This window comes from Oryctolagus cuniculus, chromosome 12, assembly GCF_051225735.1.
Source record: "Oryctolagus cuniculus isolate XC-2025 breed Fujian yellow rabbit chromosome 12, ASM5122573v1, whole genome shotgun sequence".
Lineage (NCBI taxonomy): Eukaryota > Metazoa > Chordata > Mammalia > Lagomorpha > Leporidae > Oryctolagus > Oryctolagus cuniculus.
In genome coordinates, this window is record NC_142878.1 from 66,811,429 (window position 1) to 66,825,739 (window position 14,311).

General features: G+C 50.0%; 1 protein-coding gene across 3 annotated transcripts; it reads right to left on the reverse strand.

The window, feature by feature from the left end:
• Nucleotides 1-1,255: 1,255 nt before the first annotated feature.
• ELL3 (elongation factor for RNA polymerase II 3) lies at nt 1,256-4,804 on the reverse strand. 3 transcript variants are annotated; one of them, XM_008268825.5, is made up of 11 exons: nt 4,608-4,804; nt 4,332-4,367; nt 3,875-3,987; nt 3,573-3,759; nt 3,390-3,469; nt 3,185-3,260; nt 2,547-2,712; nt 2,423-2,465; nt 2,136-2,307; nt 1,902-1,946; nt 1,256-1,821 (listed from the first exon to the last, which is right to left on the reverse strand). In XM_008268825.5, exons 1-11 carry the CDS (start codon nt 4,737-4,739, stop codon nt 1,711-1,713), a joined length of 1,161 nt encoding a protein of 386 aa, XP_008267047.1. In that variant the 5' UTR covers nt 4,740-4,804; the 3' UTR covers nt 1,256-1,710. The 3 variants fall into 3 exon arrangements, with proteins under 3 accessions (XP_008267047.1, XP_008267046.1, NP_001164787.1); XM_008268824.5 differs by having other exon boundaries at nt 3,558-3,759; NM_001171316.1 differs by having other exon boundaries at nt 1,711-1,821; nt 2,565-2,712; nt 3,558-3,759; nt 4,608-4,739.
• Between the last annotated feature and the right edge of the window lie 9,507 nt (nt 4,805-14,311).

Below are 14,311 nucleotides of genomic sequence, written 5' to 3' on the forward strand. Positions count from 1 at the left end.
CCTTTGTGCTTGGGCTGTTTCTGGCCCTGCCAATGCCCTAAGGATGGGTTGTTGTTTATCCTTGCCATGCAGCTGTGCTTACTGCTTGCCTACACCTCCCAAAGACTGTTCTCTGCCCAGAAATGTCCTATGTGGGTGTGGCATCAAGTTGGGGTTCAGGAATTGCTGGGTGCAGCTCTCTTCCCCCAAAGCCTAAGGTGTGGCCCATTAACTTCCCTCTCTGGTAGAACCAGAGAAAAGCAGTTGGGAGTGAAGCCTGCACTTCCTTCTGCAACAGAAAGGGGTGAAAAGGGACAGGACTGGAGTGATCTTTAGTTCAAATGAATTGAACCATTTCCCACTTTGCGTAGCCAGATCAAAATTGTGTATACAGGATAACTCCAGATAGGAGCCCTACTTGGAAGTGATCCTATACACCCCTGTGTTCAGAAAAGAACTTTGTCCCTACTGTCTCCAGCTGTCAATTATAAGATGAATTTGGGCAAGACTAGCGCTATAACGCAGCACGTTAAGCCAAAGCCTGCAGTCCCCATATGGGCACCCATTCAAATCCTGGCTGCTGCACTTCTGATGCAGCTCCCTACAAATGTGCTTGGGAAAGCAGAAGATGGGTCAAGTCTTTGGGCACTTGCACCCATGTGGGAGACTGGGAATAAGTTCTTGGTTCCTGGCTTCGGCCTGCAACAGTTGTAGTCAATTGGGGAGTGAACCAATGGATGGAAGATTTTTCTGTCCCTCCTCTCCCTTCTCTGTTTCAAAAAAAATTTTTTAAATTAATTTGGAAGGGCTGTATAGCAAGATAGACATGATCATGTATATGCTTTTAAAAAGTAAATGTGTAAGCCATAGTCTTAGAGATTCTAACTCCTAACACCTAGGTTGGGGTATGGGGATCTAGTTTTTATTTTTCAATTATTTAGTTGAGGGGCAGAAAGAGAGCGAGTTCCCGTCTTCTGATTACTCGTCAAATGCCTGCAACAGCTGGGGCTGGGGCCAGAGCTGGGAGCCAGGAACTCAGTTTAGTTCTCCCTCATGGGTGGCAGGAACCCATGCAATTGACTAGTTATTGCTACTTCCCATGGTCTGTTAGGTGCCAGGGATTGAACCCAGTTTCTTTGATAGGGGATATGGGCATCCTAACTGCTAGGTCAAACACCTGCCCCCAGATCTGAGTTTTTAGCCCAGAAGCATTTCAGTGTACAGCTATGGGTAAGACCACCGACTTGCAGAGTTTAAGGAAGACAAAAGACACAGGAACAGTTTTACTGTTTTAATCATGTTGTAAAAATTCACAATCAGTACATGTATAACACCCAAGCCCTTTCCCATTATATCCAGGTGTGCTATAAGCTGCTTTAACTCTGTTACCGAAAGTTCTCATTGCTTCCTTAGGGAGGCTACCAGGCTAAATTCCCTTTAGTTTGTCTAATATCCTCAGAGTATCTTGTCCTGGAAATAATGTCATTTCTCAGAATTTGAAAACACTAAGGTGAAAAAGCCACGGTTCTGCTACCTCCCCTAGTCTCCTGGGCAGAGCTGTGGAGCCTTGGCCCTGTGCCCAACTTAAAACGGCAATGATCAAAAACCTGTAAAACCCAAGCAGCTCCCTGCGTGCACCATGAATTCCTAAGGAAAGCATACAGTTAACTGGTTGATAGCTGCTTTGTTCATATCTCACCGGGCAGAGGGTCAAGAGCCCTCATGACAGCTTCAGCTGCCCCCGTACTTCTCCTCAAACTCCAAGATGAGGCCTTTAATGTGGGACAGTTTCTGATGCAGGTACTCACAGCGGCGCTTTTCTTCCCGGTAACCTGGGTACCGCTGAGGAGAAAGGGTATCCATGTTAGGACCTAAAATCGTCATGTCTGCCTTCCTGCTTCCATTCCCACACCTTGTCTTACCTTCCTGAACTTTTTATACTCCTGGACTATCTTTTCTTCTAATACCTGAAACAGAAAATACTAGTGCTGAGCTCCACATTGAGAAATAAGGGAAATTAACACCCATGTGACAGACTTCTCTGTCAAAACAAGTTTACTTGTCACTTTGCCTAGTTGCTGAACAAACACAGCTTAAGTTAGCAAGAAGTTTAGTGGCCAGTGGGGCTGGAAAACCAGCCTGGGTCCAGTCCTTACCTTGTATTCCGGAGATCCTCGCTGAACTCTCTTGATCTCTGCTCCCAGCTCTATGAACCGCTGGCTTGCAGCCCCAACACGGGCATGCAGGGTGCGGTATTCAGCATAATCTGTCTCAAAGTCCTGCTCATAGGCCTGTTGCTGCTCTACGCTGTGGATGGCCTTGTATTGCCTGCCAGGAGCACACAGTTGTCACCTTCATTTTCACTGCCCCCCAAAACTCCCAGCTTCCAGGAAGTTAAAATCTGCACGAAGCTTGATGAAATTGGAAATGGCAGTGAACTCACAGGAGGTAATCCGGTACCTCTTCAGGACTTGGGGATTCAGAGTCTAGGAAGCAAGCAAGCAAACACAAGTGGTAATAGGGCTCTTCTCCACCGTGGCATTTTTACCCTCCTCTCACTAACTCACCTGCTTGAACAGAGGGACTGGGGTCCCTGTCTTCATCTCCTTCCTCCCAGTCTTCTCCCTCTTGTAAGTCCTGACTGGGCATCTCTTGTGGGGGACTTGGAGCTAGAGGTAGAGCTCTGAGTCTCTTCTCTTCTAGTCCTATTGTGGCTGTAGATGCTGAACGTTTCTATTAAGGAAAATACCTGTGTGACATAAGCAGTCCAGGAGCTTCCCATCTTGTCTTTCAAAAAGTCCTCCCATTTGGGGCCAGTGTAGGGTGCAGTATGTTAAGCTACAACCTGTGATGCTGTGATCCCATATGGGCACCAGTTCAAGTCCTGGCTGCTCCACTTCCAATCCAGCTCTCTGCTAATGTGCCTGGGAAAGCAGCTGAAGATGGCCCAAGTGCTTGGGCCCCTGCCACTCATGCGGGAGACCTGGGTGGAGTTCCAGGCTCCTGGCTTTGGCCTGACCCAACCCTGGCCATTGCAGCCATTTAGGGAATGAACCAGTGGATGGAAGATCTTTCTCTGTCTCTTCCTCTCTCTCTGTAATTCTTCCTTTCAGATAAATAAACCTTAAAAAAAAAAGTCTTCCTATTTCATGAGCTTCCAGTTTTAACATTAGCCTGACTGAAAGTGCTCCCGAAAAGCCCTTACCCTGTCCAGGTGTTTCTGTTTGGCAGAGGAAAGCTGTGCCTGATCAGGCTCTCTGTTTCGCAGATGGGTCTGGTTCCTAGGACGTTTGAAGAGGGGATAAGAGCAGGGTACCAGGTGAGACCAGATTTTTTATCGCTGCGTTATAAGTGGCGATTAGACAGGTGAGCCATGCCAGGGCTCATGAGTCCCACCCTGTCCCAAGTACCTCACTTCCCACTGTGCTGTGTGCTCCCGCGAAGATCCTGGGAGTGACTGTCCTTGGTGGCTTGCCAGTGGATCTGGCACCTGGCAGGGAAAGTGGCAGAAGCATTTACTCCCTGGGCTTAGGGCCGGGCCCCACCTTCTCACAGCTCCCTGCCGTTTCTGGCCACACCTCCTCCAGTGCCACCTGTGACTGTGATACTGCATCTGCCGCAGAAGAGTCTGCTCTGTTGGGCCAGTGCTCGGGATCTCCAGCATCTTCTGTCAGGTTGTGTCCCTGAATTAACCACGGGGCTGGGACGGAGTCCATGGCTGCCCAGATAGTGAGGCGCTCCCTGAGGGGGCCCAGGCAGTGGAGACGGTTTGGCCCAGATCTGGGAAGGAGTGGTGGAAAACACCAGTAGGGTGGAGAACAACTAAGCACCTCTTCACATTCCCCTCCCCCGCTTCCTGCAAACCCTTTCTTACCTGCTACCTGTTTGCTCTTACCTGCCTAAGCTCTGGCACACAAGGTCCATGCCGCCGCTGCTGCCCTCCTGACCACACTGAGACACTATGAAGGAGAAGAGGCAGGACCAGCCAGGGCCTGGGAACCTCAAATACTGGGGGATAGAAGGAGACAGCCCCATGAGGTCAGCCAGTCCCTCTCCTGCCAACGCCACTCCTTCCTGAGCCAGCAGAAGACAAGGGAGCCCCACGGGGCTCGTTAGCACAGCAGGTGCAGCTGGGCCTGGGTGTCCCAGGAGGCTGAGACGGCACAGTGCCCTCAACCACAGTCTCCTGGGACCACAGTCCCAGCGGCCCCCTCGCCCCTTTGGGGGTTCTGTTCTCGGAACTTCCTCAGACCGTCACCGCTAGCAGCCTCCAGCCCTGACCGCATCTTCCCGGGGCGGGTGATTGTGCTCCCTCACCCCCAACTCGCTCACACACACGAGCCTGCACTTACTCCGCGGTGGCCTTGGAAAGCGATCAGCGGGTGAACCTGCGGGGGAGAGCACACACTGGAGCTGAGAGAGCACAGGCGAAGCGGTGTCCCCAGGATCCGGCGTCGGGGGCCCAGGGCACCTGCCCCACGGGCTTCACTTCAAAAGGTGGAGAAGTCGGAGCCTACGGACGCCCCCGCCCCTGCGCGGTCCTTTCTCCAGGGTCGCTGGCGGCGGAGGCGCCAGGCTCCTCTGCAGATGAAGGGGTTAGGAAAGAGGGGCCCGGGGACCCGCCGCACCTGTTGCCGCTGACACTCTCGAAGCGCCCGCAGCGCCGGTTCGTTGAGCCTGAGCAGTGAGACGCTGGTCCGAGGAGCCGAGGAGAAGCAGAGCCGGAGCTTCCCAGTCAGAGGCTCCTGGGGTTCCTCCATGGCAGCGAGGTCGATCGCAAGCAGCACAGGGGCCACGAGTCAGGGCCGCCGCCTCCGCCTCCTCTGTGCAGGGCTTGGCGGGCACAGCCGGTGAGCCCAGGTCTGCCCCGCCCTCTGCCCGGGCCCCGCCCCAAACCCACCTCCACCCAGCCAGCGCCAACCCTGAGGTTCCCCAGCTGCGTGGGCGGCGCCCGGCTCTCCCGGGGCATCCGCGGGGACCCCGGCGGTTTCTTCTTGGATTGCCGTGGACCGCTGTGGGCTTTCGCAAGGGCTATCCCAGCTCTGGAGAGGTGGAGTCTGCAGCCAGAGCCTGATCCCTTGCCCAGAATCTCCAGTCCTGCCTCAGTTTCCCCAGCCACCCTGAACTCACTGTTTCTAAGTGAAAAATTGAACCAGCAACCGCTGCAGGGTTTCAGCCTCTAAGTGTGGGGAAAGAGGGACCGGCCGGTAGGGGATTATCAGCCGTTTGCACCCCGAAGACGGTGAGTCCCAGAGACCCGGCGGGGTCAGAGGATGCCACGGTGTTGTGGATCGGAAGCTAGTTTTCAACTAAAGCAGACAGGCTATCCGGCGCTGTGGGTGGCGTGGCAGCGGTGAGGTTTAGGTTTGGATGTCACGAGCTGGAGCGCCCCCCATCGGTGAGCAAGGATGGGGGTCCTGCGTGGTGGCAGACTTCCAGGGCAGAGGAGAGCAAAAATTCAGTCTCGGGCCTCTCCCAGGTCTCACCTTCCGTCCTAAACACAGGTGAGAGTGCTGAGGAGAGCTTTCTCCCTCAGGAGGTGCCAGGAATTCCAGAAGTCCAGATTCTGCTACAGTAAGACTCCAACGCCAAACTCAGGCCGGCTCTTGGTTATGTTTCTCAAGAGCCCTGCTATTGTCCACTTTCCTAATCAGGAACCCTCTGTGGAAACCTTGGACCTGAATAATTTCAAGTGACCTTGAAATGGCCTCCACTTCAAATCAGATTTCTCATTTATTTCTCAAAACTCATCAAAGAGTACACTTTAAAAAAAATTTATTTGGCCGGCGCTGTGGCTCACTTGGTTAATCCTCCACCTGCGGTGCCGGCATCCCATATGGGCACCGGGTTCTAGTCCCAGCTGCTCTTCTTCCAGTCCAGCTCTGGACTGGATTGGCCAATGGCCCAAGTTCTTGGGCCCTGCACTCGTATGGGAGACCAGGAGGAAGCACCTGGCTCCTGGCTTCAGATTGGTGCAGCGCCGGCTGTAGTGGCCATTTGGGGAGTGAACCAACAGAGGGAAGACCTTAAAAATAAAATAAAATAAAATTTATTTATTTATTTGAAAGGCAGAGTAACAGAGAGGCACAGACAGAGAGAGTGGTCGTCCATCTGCTGGTTCATTCCTCAAGTGGCTGCGATGGCTGGAGCTGCACTGAGCCAATCTGAAGCCAGGAGCTTCTTCCTGATCTCCCACGCGGGTGCAGGTGCCGAAGGACTTAGGCCATCTTCAGCTGCTTTCCTAGGCCATGGCAGAGAGCTGGACCAGAAGTGGAACAGCCATGACTTGAACCTGGCACCCACATGGGATGGTAGCACTGCAGGTGACGGCTTCATCAGTTATGCTATAGCGCTGGCCCCCAAAGAGTACACTTAAAATGTATGTTGTATAACTCAAGGGGTTGAATTTCTGCCATTCACATGGGAGACCCAGATTGAGTTCCAGGCTCCTGGCTTCTGCCTGGCCTAGCCCCAGTCTCAGCTGTTGTGGGCATTTGAGGAGTGAATCAGCAGATGAGAGATCTCTTTGCCTGTCTCTCTGTCTCTTAATTAGTTGACATTTTAAAAATGGTCAGTGCTATAGTACAGTGGTTAAAACTGCTTTCTGCAGTGCTGGCATCCAATATGGGCTCCAGTTTGAGTCCCTGCTGCTATGCTTCCAATCCAGCTCCCTGCTAATGTGCCTGGGAAGGCAGCAGAAGATGGCCCAAGTGTGTGTGCCCCTGCAGCCATGTAAGAGACCCAGATGAAACTCCTGGCTCCTGTCTTCAGCCTGACCCAGCCCTGGCTATTGTGGCCATTTGGGAAGTGAACCAGCAGATGGAAGATCTCTCTTTCTCTCTCTGTAACTCTGACTCTCAAACAAATAAAAAACAAAGTCAGTCTGGTTGCTATGTTGAGGACAGACTCTAAGGGAGACAAAGATGAAAGCAATGTGATCTGTTCAGAGGCTATTTCAGTAATCCAAGCTAGAGATGATGGCATCATCTTGGACCAGGTCGAAGGATACAGAGTTCTGAACCTGTTGATATTGATAGACCCAACAGGATTTCCTGAAAGACTGAATGTGGTGCATGGGAGAGAAATGACAGCAAGAATGACTCCAGGGGCCGACGCTGTGGCATAGTAGGTGGAGCCGCTGCCTGCAGTGCCAGCATCCCAGATGAGCGCCGGTTCAAGTCCTGGCTGTTCCATTTCTGATCCAGCTCTCTGCTATGGCCTGGGAAAGCAGTACAACATGGCCCAAGTCCTTGGGCCCCTGCACCCATGTGGGAAGACCTGGAGGAGGCTCCTGGCTCCTGGCTTCTGATCAGCGCAGCTCCAGCCTTTGCAGCCAATTTGGAGTGAACCATCAGATGGAAGACGTCTCTTTCTTTCTGTCTGCCTCTCCTTCTCACTCTGTGTAACTATGACTTTTAAATAAATAAATAAATCTTAAAAAAAATGACTCCGGGATTTTTAGGCAGAATAAACTAGAAGGATGAAATTTACAGCAACTGAGGCAGGGCAGACTGCAGGTGGAGCAGGGTTAGTCTTCTTTAAAAAAAAAAAAAATTTTTTTTGTGGGGGGGGGGGGGCCGGTGCCGTGGCTCACTTGGTTGATCCTCCGCCTCTCCGTTTCTCTCTCTCTCTTTCTCTCTCTCTCTCTCTCTGGTAAGTGAAAAAAAAAAATGTTAAGCCACAAAAACTCATATCCTGCTGATAAAGAACACAGGCTGCATTAGACTCCCAGTGCCACCTCTTCTTATCTGAGTTTCCTTGAGGAAGTTATTCAACCTACCTGTGCCGAGTTTCTAAATCAGAAGAGGGGGCTAATGACACCTGAGAAGATCATTGTGATGCACAAATAAGAAAAGGACATTAGGTGTACCTAGTAAGCGCTACTTAATGTCAGCTAGTCATTGTATTAGCATTAATAACCGGGATCCTTCATTGCCCTCTCCATCTTTCTGACCCAGTTTCCCACCACCCTGCTCATTAGGTATTACAGAAGTGCCTATTCCCCATCCACTACCCTTGTAGCTCTCCACAAGAAAGCCTGGGAGAGCAGTGCCTTAGGGCTTTCTGACATTTCATTTCCTCTCTTGTACTGTTCTCCCTGCCCTTCCTTCCTTGGCCTGGCTAACTCCTCATCCTTTTGCCTCAACTGAAATGTCACTTGCTTCATTTTCTTAATTAAAATTAAGGTCTGCAGGGACCAGTGTTGTGTGTGACATTGCAGGTTAAGCCGCAGGTGGGGGTGCCGGCATCCATTCTGCAGTGCAGCATCAAGTCCTAGGGGCTCCATCTCCCACCAAGCTCCCTGCTAATGCACTTGCTAATGCAGGGTAAGATGGCCTAAGTACTTGGAACCTTGCCACTCATGTGGGAGACCTGGATGAAGCCTGGGTCCTGGCTTCAGCCTGGCCCACCCCTGGCTATTGCTGCCATTTGGGGAGTAAACCAGCAGCTCCTCTCTCTCTCTTTCTAGCTCTGCTTTTTAAATGTCTTGTCTTGTTTGTTTTTTTGTTTGTTTTTTGTTTAAAGAGATGGTGCTGTGGTGTACCAGTAATGCCACCGCCTACAGTACCACCATCCCATATGGGCGCTGATTCTAGCGCCGGCTGCTCCACTTCCAATCCAGCTCCCTGCTAATGTGCCTGGGAGAGAAATAGAAGATGGCTCAAGTACTTGGGTCCCTGCACCCATGGGGGAGACCCTAAAGAAGCTCCAGGATCCTAGTTTCAGATCAATCCCAGCTCCAGCCTTTGCAGCCATTTGGGGAGTGAACTAGCAGATGGAAGACCTTTCTCTCTGCCTCTGCCTCTCTATAACTCTGCCTTTCAAATAAATAAATAAATCTTTTTTAAAAAATTAAGATTTACAATACATTAAATCTTCTCTTATATTAATTTATAAAGGTAATTTTTTTAAAAAAAAAAAAGAAGAAAATGTAAGGTCTACAAAATCCACAGGTGTACTTCCTTCATGGAACCGGCTGTACTCTTCAGTTATTTTGTACCAGCACAGTTAGACTTGTTCACAGAGAGTCTTCATTCAAATTATACCGACATCTGCTTTGATGGGTCAGTGCTTATTCTTAGTTTCCTGTGAAATATTTTGAATACCACTCTTGCAAAGAATGTTCTTTTAAAGCAATTACTATCAATTTGTAAACACACACACAAATACTTAAGCATTTACATGAAAGAGAGGGAGAGTGACAAAGTATATTTGGAACCTTTTTCTTCTAAATTTCATGAGCACAGAGATGTAAGTTTCTGTTTTTAAATATTAATTTTTTTGAGAGGTGGAGAGACAGAAACAGATAATGAGACACAGAATTCCCATTTGCTTGTTCACATCCCAAATGCCCACAATGGCTGGGATTGGACCAGGCTAAGCCAGGAACTGGGAACTCAATTTAGGTCCCCCATGTGGGTGACAGGGACTCAACTACTTAAGCCACCTGCTGCTGCCTCCTAGGGTGCACACTATAGGATGCCAGAAATAGAAGTAGAGCTGGAACCTGAACATAGGCCCACTAACACGAGATGTGCCCCAACTGATGTCTTCTTCTTATTATTTTATTATTATTATTCAAGTAAATTCATATTTTCTTTAAGATGTATTTTTTATTATTTATTTGAAAGAGTTATAGATAAGGGAAAGGCACTCCCCAGATGGCTGCAACCTCTAGGACTGGGCTAGGCCGAAGCCAGGAGCCAAGAGCTTCTTCCAGATCTCCCACATGGATAGTAGGGTCCCAAGCACTTGGGCCACCTTCTGCTGCTTTCCCAGGCCATTAGCAGGGAGTTAGATCTGAAGTAGAGCAACTGGAACACAAACCGGTGCCTATATGGGATGCTGGCATTGCAGGTGGCGGCTTTACCTGCTAGACCACACACCAGCCCCCAACTGATGTCTTAACAGCTAGGCCAAATAGTTGCCCCAGAGATGTATATTTTATTCATCATTGTATATCCAGTGCTTAATACAATAGTCAGTGTAAAATGAATATTTGTTGAAAGAATAAATGAATCTCCTATGATAACTCCCGAAAAAATTTCACTGCAGGTGTGGTGTCCAGGCTGGCTTCTGAGGATTGAAAATAGATTCTTGGGTAGGGGTAAGGGTAGCAGTGGTGGTGAGGGGTGTAGGGGGGACCAGTTGATAATAGGAGACTGGTTATAAGGTTGTTCTGCTCTTTCACTCACCTGGGTTGCTGGAGTTGATAATGAGGCGGCAGGTGCCCAAGAGAATTCATTGCCTCAGCCCATGCTATTTCATTCCTCTCTCTGGCTCGCTCAGTATTCCCCATGGGGCTGGTTCTATGGTCGTTCTGCATGCAAGGGTGCCCATGTGGTTAGGCACCACTGGGAATATGGGGCGGAGAAGCCAGAAAGCCTTACTTTTTTTTTTTAAGATTTATTTTTTTATTTGAAAGTCAGAATTACACAGAGAGAGGAGAGGCAGAGAGAGAGAGAGAGAGGTCTTCCATTTGGTGGTTCACTCCCCAATATGCCACAATGCCCGAAGCTGCACTGATCCAAAGCCAGGAGCTAGGAGCTTCCTCCAGGTCTTCCCATGTGGATGCAGGGGCCCAAGGACTTGGATCATCTACTGCTTTCCCAGGCCATAGCAGAGAGCTGGATTGAAGTGGAACAGCCGGGACTCAAACTGGGGCCCATATGGGATGCCGGCGCTTCAGGCCAGGGTGTTAACCCACTGCACCACAGCGCCGGCTCCCCAAAAAGCTTTACTTCTTAGGAGTTGTGATCAGACTGTTGCTGGTGATGCCTGTAGTTATGCAGATGTTATTCCCACCACTGAGGTACAGTTTTCTTCTCTCTTTCTGTCTGGGGTCCCTAAGCCCTCTGCCTTATCCCTTTCAGCCTTGGTTCTATTCTTATGTCTAATTGATTCCCTAACTCTCAGCTCTGTGCTGGGTTTAAATGGAGTTTTCTTCCTTGCCTCAGGCTGCAGTACCTACCTCTCCCTAATGGCATTCCTGCTGTCCCCGCCTATCCTGCCCAGAGCCCACCCTAACTTCTAAACTTTAAGCTCCTTGTCCTGAAGACCTACGGCTTTGCAGTCTCCCCTAATTCTTTCAGCTCAGCCTCCTCCAGTTCAGGGATTTCAAACAGTTCAATTCTTCCTTCCCGTGTTCTTTTAGGTTGCTGAGAGTTGGGACTGTGTCCTGGCCATGGGGGTGAAGTTACAGCTTGGCCAGAGTGAGGAAAAGGGAAACACTTCCATGTTTTCATCTTAACCTCCCACTTTCATACTGCAATGCAAAGGAGTCAGGAAAGACTGCTCTTTTCAAAGTCTGAATCTTGTTCAGAGATCTTTTTTAATTTTTTTTTTTTTATCTTTTGACAGGCAGAGTGGACAGTGAGAGAGAGAGAGAGAAAGGTCTTCCTTTTGCCGTTGGTTCACTCTCCAATGGCTGCCGCGGCCGGCGCGCCGCGGCTGGCACGCTGCAGCCGGTGCACCGCGCTGATCTGAAGGCAGGAGCCAGGTGCTTCTCCTGGTCTCCCATGGGGTGCAGGGCCCAAGTACTTGGGCCACCCTCCACTGCCTTCCTGGGCCACAGCAGAGAGCTGGCCTGGAAGAGGGGCAACCGGGACAGAATCCGGCGCCCCAACTGGAACTAGAACCCTGTGTGCCGGCGCTGCAAGGCAGAGGATTAGCCTGGCCATTGTTCAGAGATCTTTAAAGGAGATCAGGCTGTGGGTAGAAAGGCATATTATTTGTCTATACTTGCATAACAAATAACAAAACCTAGAGGCTTAAAACAACAAACATTTGTTGTTTTTTTTTTGTTTGTTTGTTTTTTTTTTTTTTTTGACAGGCAGAGTGGACAGTGAGAGAGAGAGACAGAGAGAGAAAGGTCTTCCTTTGCTGCTGGTTCACCCTCCAATGGCCGCCGCTGCAGCCGGCGCACCGCGCTGATCCTGGCAGGAGCCAGGAGCCAGGTGCTTTTCCTGGTCTCCCATGGGGTGCAGGGCCCAAGCACCTGGGCCATCCTCCACTGCACTCCCTGGCCATAGCAGAGAGCTGGCCTGGAAGAGGGGCAACCGGGACAGAATCCGGCGCCCCAACCGGGACTAGAACCCGGTGTGCCGGCGCCGCAAGGTGGAGGATTAGCCTATTGAGCCACGGCGCCGGCTAAACATTTGTTATCTCACATTTTTTGTTGGTCAGAAATTCAGAAGAAGCTAATTGGGTAATTCTGGCACAGGATCTCTTGAGGTCACAGTCATTGCAGTAGTTGACTGGCCTAGAGGATCCACAACCACAACTCACTCATGGGGACCAGCAACGTAGCATAGCAGGTAAAGCCATGGCCTGCAGCACTGGCTCCCATATGGGCTCCAGTTCGAGACCTGGTTGCTCCACTTCCAATCCAGCTCCCGGCTAATGTGCTTGGGGCAGCAGTGGAAGATGGCCCAAGTGCTTGGGCCCCTGCACCCATGTGGGAGACCTGGATGAAGCTCATGGCTCCTGATTCTTGGTTTTGGCCTGGCCCAGCCCTAAATGTACTCCCCCTCCCCCTGCCCCCACCATCTCTGCCTTTGGCTTGCCCTCTCTTTAACTCTTTCAAATAAATCTTTTTTTTTTTTTTTAAACTCACTCACACTACTGTGAGCAAGAGTACTTCCCTACCCCTAGCCCTTGGCTGAAGGCCTCAGTTCTTCACCACATGGGCCTCTCCTCCTGACATGGCAGTTGGCTCTTCTGAGAGACAAAGATCCAAGGGAGAGCAAAGCAGAGCTATGATGTCTTTTATAGTTAAGCACCAGAAGTGCCATGGCACTCCTTCTGCCATATTCCATTGGTCTCACAGATGAACCCTGCTTAAGTGTGGGGTAGAACTACATGAGAGTATAATTACCAGGAGGGAGGGTCATTGGGGGCTATTTCAGAGACTGGCTACCACAGAGAGAAAGAAGGATTTGGAAAATGAAGAAGAAGTTTTATGACTCCAAGAATGGGGATGAAGGAGATATTAATGGCTTATTATGGGCCAAGCCCTTTATACCAAGTTACCTATTTTAATCCTTTCCACAGTGTTAAGGAATACAAAGCACTGGAGCATAGAAAGGCGGGCATCTGGTGCAGCACTTAGGACAGCCCTTGGAACATGCATCCCGTGTCAGAGTGCCTGGGTCAGATCCCAGCTCCACTCCCTAGTCCAGCTGCCTGTGAACGTCCACCCTAAGAAGCAGCAGGAGATGGCTGAGGTAACCAGGTCCCTGCCACCCACATAGGAGACCTGGATTAGGTTTCTGCCTCCTGACTTTGACCTGGTTGTGGGCATTTGGGGAGTGAAGTAGCAGATGGGAGCTTTCTCTCTGCCTTGTAAGTAAATTCAAAAACAAAGAGAGAGAGACAGAAAAAAAAAAAAAAAAAGAATGAAGCATGGAGAAAGTATCCAAAAATCAAATCTGGTAAGCAATGGAGTCAAGATTTGTACATTGTTATGTGTATCAGCAACATCTTACATTTAGTACATACCAAAGAGTGCATTGAAGTGCTATTGAGGATATGAGAATCCTACTTTTAAAATTTTTGTTTGAAAGGAAGAGAGGATTGGTGTTGTGGGACAGTGGGTTAAGCCACTGCCTGCCACACCAGCATCCCATATGGACTCTGGTTCATGTCCCAGTTATTCCACTTCTAATCCAGCTCCCTGCTAATGTGTCTGGAAAAGCATGGAAGATGGCCCAAGTGTTTGGGCCCCTGAACCCTCATTGGAGACCTGAACAGAGTTCCAGGCTCCTGGCTTTGTCCTGGCCCAGTCACAGCCATGGTAGCCACTTGGGGAGTGAGCCAGTGGATGGAAGATCTCTCTTTGCAACTTTCCCTTTCAAATAAATTAAGTAAATCTAAAAAGAGAGAGAGAGAGAAAGAGAGAGAAGAGAAGAAAAAAAAAAAAAAGGAGAGCACATGAGAGAGAGACAGAGATTATCTGATTATCCATCTGCTGGTTTACTTCCAAAATGTTTGCAATAGCCATTGCTGGGCCAGGCTGAAGCTAAGAGTTGGAAACTCAATCGAGGTCTAAGGACTTGAGCTATCACTTGCAGCCTCCCAAGGTGTGCATTAGCAAGAAGGTGGAATAGAGACCAGAGTCAGGACTTAGGGACTCCAATATGAGATGCAGGTGGTGCTCCAAGAGGTGGCTTAACTGCTGTGCTAAATACCCACAACCCTGAGCATCACTAATAGAGGCTGGTGCTGTGGTACAGTGGATTAAAGTGCTGCCTGTGCTGCTGGTTCGAGCCCTGGCTCCTCCACTTCCAGTCCCACTCCCTGTTAATGTGCTTGGGAAAAGCAGCTGAAGATG